Here is a 6,000-nt window from a genome sequence, read left to right on the forward strand (position 1 = left end):
GGGAAAACTACAAGCCTGCGCTATGCTTCAAAACACGCGACTTGAAAACTGGCGCAATGCGCAATGTTGAGCTCATTCACGCCTATAAGCGCCACTGGCAAGCATTTTAGCTCCAGCCTGAGGTTTGTCGAGACTCAAGGTTAACGAGGACAATCTCGGCAAACTGTTGATGCATCTGGCACGATCTAGGATAGTCAGATTCTGGAGCCCTATCTGATATGGATTTGTCACATGGCTACCCACTTTTCAGTGCCTTTCGCCAATTGCGGAAAGCTCGTCACTTCATAGTGTTTCAAAACTCTCCCTCGCCCACATCGCCGCGGGTTGACCTGGTCGGCTGCGTAGTGAGCAATTTGTATTGTTTGTCTCAGCATATCGGTGCTTTGCACAATCATATGGCAGGTAGGCCTTGTATCAATGCTAAGCCCATTCAAAGTTGATGATAAAACACGCCCTGGCGCAGGAGCTCCTATCGGATTTCCTCCAGAAATCTGTGACCAGATTGTTGACTGCCTACAAGGCGATGGTCCCACTCTGGCTGCGTGCGGTCTTGCAGGCCGCATTCTTTGCCATAGAAGTCGCTTCAACCTGTTCAGATTAGTTGCCCTACGAGAGGCGGCTATGTACGCTCTATTCCTGAGCATATTAGACCGGTCCCCGCGGATTGCAAACTACGTAACCTACTTGCACCTTACAAAGCCGGCTCCAAACGACGTCTCGGCACCTGTGAACTTGGAAGGTGGCCTGCTCCGCATTGTCGCAAAGTGTTACAAGGTCACGGCCCTGGTTCTCTCGGAGTGGAACTCTTCCGATTTCGTGCCCGACGCACACATTCAAATGTGGAGTTTCCCTGATATCAAGTTCCTCTTTTTGATAGGCATTGAGATCGATGAGGCAAGCTTCTTCCAGCTCCTTCATATCGTACCAACTCTAACGCGCCTACATATCCTTCTACCTGCTGGAAGTCCTCCCTATCCCCGGACGTCACATCACTCGGCTGTCAGTGGCTCAGGCTGACCGATACCATGAGCTACACGACATGACCTTCCAGCACGGCGTTTCCTCTTCGCGTATTGTTCCGATACTTGCCAGGTGCTCTCTGCGGCTGCGTCCACGAAAACTTCAGCTTGTGTTCGACACGGGTACTGAAGGCTCCCTCGCAAATGTAGTGGATCTTCTCCGCGAAGCTGGCCCGTCGCTGGAGCGCCTAGACATGTTCGTGATGCAGCGCCGGACGCTCGAATTCTTCGAGCCGGGCACGTTGCTTGCTAGTAATACCGGACTTCGCGTCCTGCATATGAGGGATTCTGCCATAAGAGTCCCGCATGCCGAAGGGGAAGAGGCCTCATTCTTGTCGCGAATCATACCTTTGCACTGGATGGCCCGTACAATCGCGCTCACCGTGCGCATACTCGGGACCTCATCGGACTGGCTCGACACCGCTGCGGACTCATTGCAGCTGGACTGGTCGGTGTTGGATGCCGAGCTGGCGCGCGCGGCCGACTATCATCCAGGCGTGGAGATCGGCATATCCGCCCGCTATCCAGAAGACCTGGATGAGTGGGCGGATGTCATGGAAAAGGTCGTCTTGATGCGCCTTCCCCTTATGCGCCAGAAGAGATGCCGCTTGCGTGTTACTTGTTTTCGAGACTGGGCCGTCTTCGATGAAGGACTAGGGGGGTATGCCGCTGGCCCATGCCATACCACATGGCATGAATGTCCTTTGGCCGCACAGATGAATCCTCCAGTGGTCCAGGTGGTGCGTATTCCTATATGTACCAGTCCATTTCTTAGTTCACTATTTATGCAGAGCCTGAAGAAGATCGCTTGTGATGAGCTGGGATATCTGGTGTTATACTAAGAAGACAAGAGTGAAGAACAAATTGCATTCTGGATTAGTATTGGCTAGCTGTGTTTTGGAACTGCTACCCAGCATCACGGGGTGACATGGCTAGGTTTTAGCTTTGAAATGCCAACTGAAGACTGAGGAAATGACCCCAGTCTTCAGTTAGCATTTCGAGGCTAAATGTAAGCCTAGGCTTACTCCTACTTTCGGACGCCAAACTGCATACTGACATCATGTATTTGGAAAGCTGTCAGTCTGTTTGTTGCTGCTGGGTGTCTTCGCGCGCATGCGTCGACAACGAACTCACTCTCTCCTTTCTTCCAAACCACCACCTACATCTCAACCCCATATTGTCTTCTCGCAATACTAGTGTACACAAAATTGAAACCCCCATATTTTTGCTCTGTTCTCTTCCAGTCTGAATACAGCCGAGTGTAACCTGCCATCGTCTGCGGTAGGTTTCCACTAAAACCTAGCCATGTCATTAACTGAAGACTGATGAAATGATCTCAGTCTCAGCCTGCTCTTATATTGTACAAACTGCATGATAAACTACATATTACATGAATGCATAGTACAGAACATATCTGTGAAGAGAAAACCTATCTGCGACATAGGTAAGGTCTGAGATAGTCCTGAAAAACATATGCCATGTATGGTAACTAAAGTAAATATAGGGTTCCATGATCCAGGAATGCGTCCAAAATGAAAGAACCATAACACGGGGCCGGCGCTGGACCATCAGCAAAACCAGATCCATCCTGCAATCTATTACATGATGACACAATCAATGTAATTGAGCACCATAATTGTACATGAGAGATATGCGATTATCGAGGCGAGTCCGCTTTGGCAATTTCCCAATCCATTGCAATAGGTGCAATATTGGTGGCTGTTGGCAAGATGTACTTTTCTTGCATCACCTGCCATGAATGTACCACCATTATATTCCTACATGATATTATAATGTTCTGCTTCAATGGTGAATGTCGATTGCCTGAACAGGCTTCATTACTCTCGCCTGGTCACGGTTCCCTGGCCCCCGGGGTCCTCACAAATAAATTGTGGCAGAAACATTACAAATCATGTTTATTTTCTCATAATTATATAGGTACTAACTACTATTACAGGTGCACCAGTCTACAGGTTCTCGCCTGATCCAGCCACCTGATCCTGTAGACGTCGAGCTGCAAGCTGGGCTCCTGAGGCTGGCCGCTGGCGCTACCGCCGTCTCAATGTTCTGCCTCAATGTGACATCAGCAGGACGTTGAAGTCGCAGAGAGTATGAAACTTACTTGTATTACCACTCAAGCAGTTTGGCTTTGTGTTGAGTTATGCAAATTGGCAACCTGTAAATCACACTATATGCATGCAAGATTATAAGCATAATGAGACACAGCCAGAAAATGGGATCTGAAAAGGCTGTAACTTACCAACTTAAAAAGCAGAATTGAATAGGATATTTGAGGTCTTCAGGCTGGCGAGGACTGTACTGTACTCAGATGTGCTCAGATGTGCTCTCTTATCTGCAGTTGGCAAAGGAAATTTCACATAGCATGTGTCTGGCTCACCAATAATCATGAGCCTCACCATTCGGCAACTCACTGAATATAGCCGCTGACAGACAAACCAGCTGAAAGCAAAATACAATTTTGCCTTGTATCCAGACCCACCGTATCCACGCCCCGCCACTGCGAAATGGGGTATGAATACTGTGGGTCTGGGTGCGAGACAAATACCATATGGCTGCGTGCGTGATGGGCGTAGTCATTGTATCATTGTAACAGTTAAGATCCGGCCAGCGACTCATCATTCTAACGGTCCAACGGCACACTGAAAGACTCACCTCGTACTCTACACTACATTTCCTCAAGTCACAGCTATGAAGACATTAGTGTATTTAGCACACCTAGCAGACTGCACCCCATGCGAGTCTGTTAATGCCGGCGCTAGCGCTCATGGCTCGGACATCTAGACGACGACATAGACTTAAACAAGCTCAGACCCTGAGGATGACAAGGAGTCAGGACACAGAGGACGAAACAATGCACTAGATATGCTAATGTAATGACTTTTGAAGCCTGATTCTCTGTATGATCGGTCAAGCGCACTCTTACATCACATCCATTGTTGCATTTGTCAGCATGCAGTGTCGGAATCCATACGATACGCAACGTGATTGGAATTAGAATATTTATATCGCTTTATTTAAGATACATACCAAGCCTTAGCACACTATCACAATATCTGGGCATTCATACAATCAAGTAAAATTATGATGACGTGTCTGCAATCGATTATCAGACGCATACCATTCTGGCTCTAAGTTGCACACACATTGCCTGAATGTTGACTACTTCATAATCATGTCCCATAATTAGACAGGCGTGTAATTACATATCAGCAAATAACAAGCATGGACAATCATGATGATTACCCATAACTAATATATTGTATTACACGCCAAACCTGGTTTTGCTGATGATGGCAGCGAATTGTTGTGTTTTTGCGTATCCTGCCTTGCTTAGCTACTAACATTTTCCGAATTCCTGTCGCGACTTGAGGTCAAGTGACTGTGGAAAACCTAAAAGCTGGGGGCGTCCGACTGATTCTTACCGAAGCGATGGTGAGCGATGCTCAAACCTAAGGCTAGGGACAAGATAATATATTAGTTAGGTAAGGAAAAAGGAATACAACTGAAGGCTTACTGACCTAGGGACAAGAGGTCGAAACTGAGGTCCCTAGGGCAGCAGAGGCCGGCTTATATACAGGGGAGGTTTAGGGGAGGCTGCGCGCACTGGTCCGTGCGCAGCTGGTCTGTGCGCAGCATGCTGACGCAGCCCCGGGGGCCGGTGAGTCAGAGAGGCTGTGTCAGCGGAGCCTGAGCTGTGCCGTGCACTGCCATCCCATCTAATCTAATCGTACAGTAGATAGCGATGCATCCATATCGGGCATGTAGTACAGAGGTCGCGGGTTCGAGCCCGCGAAAAGGAAAAAATTAAAAGATGGCTAGACGCCGTACCAACTCGTGACATTACCCCCTCCTCAACGGCGCATGACCTCATGCGAGGTGCCCTTGCCCATCTCCCACCCTGAGCGGCAGCGTGCTTCAGTCAGCGGCGAAGGTATTGGCTGAAAGTTGAGACCACCAAAGATAGCAGCATTGAGGCGACGAGGGGCGTTCGGGTTCTTCCGGTGGAAGTCGGCTATGAGGGCCGGCACATTCGCAACGTTGCGCGCCGGTTCCCATGACGTATGCGAGTCATCATAACCCTTCCACTTGACGAGGTACTGCAGCTGACGCTGGAAGATCCTTGAATCTTTGATCCGCTCAACCTCGTACTCCTCGTCGCCCTCGACCTCGATCGCAGGCGGCTCCTCTGGCTCCCGGCCCGGGATATCACTACGCGTGTACTTGCTGAGCAAGGAGACATGAAATACTGGGTGCACCGGCACCGATTTCGGCAGGACTAATTCATAATCCAAGTCTCCGAGCTTTCGCCGCACGGCATAAGGTCCGAGGTGCTTGGGACTGAGCTTCTTGCTCGGCTGTTTCAGCTTAAGGTTCCGGGCGTCAAGCCAAACCTTGTCCCCCGGCGCGAAGACCGGTGCCTCCTGCACGTGCTTGTCGTAGTACACTTTCATGCGCTGATACGACCTACGAAACCCTAACCCCTAACCTGGGTGCGACCTAAAGGGACTAGAGAGACGGATTATAGTCTAGTGAGAGGGGAGTTAGCAGCAAGGTGTCCCGCGTTTCGAGTGAACACGAGAAACGTTCTTGGAAAAGGCTACGAACACTAGGGAAGGTACGAGGTGGCTTCGACACATCGTCGAAGCTACTCGGAGGCTGTGGAAAGTTAGCGATGATCGAAGCTCGGCAGAGCTCTTCGATGTATCGTAGAGAGAAGGGACACGATTCGATAGGGGGGGACTTAGCTAGGACGCAGTTCGCAGTTTCTTCGACAATAGTCGAAGTCGAAGGGTTCGTCGAGACGGTATCGACGAGTAAACGCAGTGGACGAGGTTTCGAGGTTACGCAGCGAGGGACGAAGTGACGCAGTTGAAGGCTTAGACGCGGGGCGAACTCGACTTATGAGCTCTGAACTCGAGGGGGGAACCGGATCTTGTGTTTTTAGAGAGAAGTACGACAG

At 49.7% G+C, this 6,000-nt stretch overlaps 2 protein-coding genes across 2 annotated transcripts; one reads left to right on the plus strand and one right to left on the minus strand.

Annotated features, from left to right (window-relative positions):
* Positions 1-63: 63 nt before the first annotated feature.
* Positions 64-1,861, plus strand: POSPLADRAFT_1034460 (hypothetical protein; the record flags this gene model as incomplete). The annotated part of the gene is made up of 5 exons (XM_024477023.1): positions 64-122; positions 251-344; positions 403-999; positions 1,052-1,759; positions 1,811-1,861. The coding sequence occupies 5 exons, from the start codon at positions 64-66 to the stop codon at positions 1,859-1,861; spliced, it is 1,509 nt and encodes a 502-aa protein (XP_024337674.1).
* Positions 1,862-3,052: 1,191 nt separating this feature from the next.
* Positions 3,053-3,869, minus strand: POSPLADRAFT_1040274 (hypothetical protein). The gene is made up of 3 exons (XM_024477713.1): positions 3,280-3,869; positions 3,142-3,207; positions 3,053-3,090 (listed from the first exon to the last, which is right to left on the minus strand). The coding sequence occupies exon 1, from the start codon at positions 3,437-3,439 to the stop codon at positions 3,284-3,286; it is 156 nt and encodes a 51-aa protein (XP_024337675.1). The 5' UTR covers positions 3,440-3,869; the 3' UTR covers positions 3,053-3,090; positions 3,142-3,207; positions 3,280-3,283.
* Between the last annotated feature and the right edge of the window lie 2,131 nt (positions 3,870-6,000).

This window comes from Postia placenta, assembly GCF_002117355.1.
Source record: "Postia placenta MAD-698-R-SB12 unplaced genomic scaffold POSPLAscaffold_9, whole genome shotgun sequence".
NCBI classification, from domain to species: Eukaryota; Fungi; Basidiomycota; class Agaricomycetes; order Polyporales; family Adustoporiaceae; genus Rhodonia; species Rhodonia placenta.

Excerpts from the sequence above, each read along its gene's own strand:
- POSPLADRAFT_1040274 (XM_024477713.1), bottom strand. The coding sequence starts at position 3,439 with ATGGTGAGGCTCATGATTATTGGTGAGCCAGACACATGCTATGTGAAA.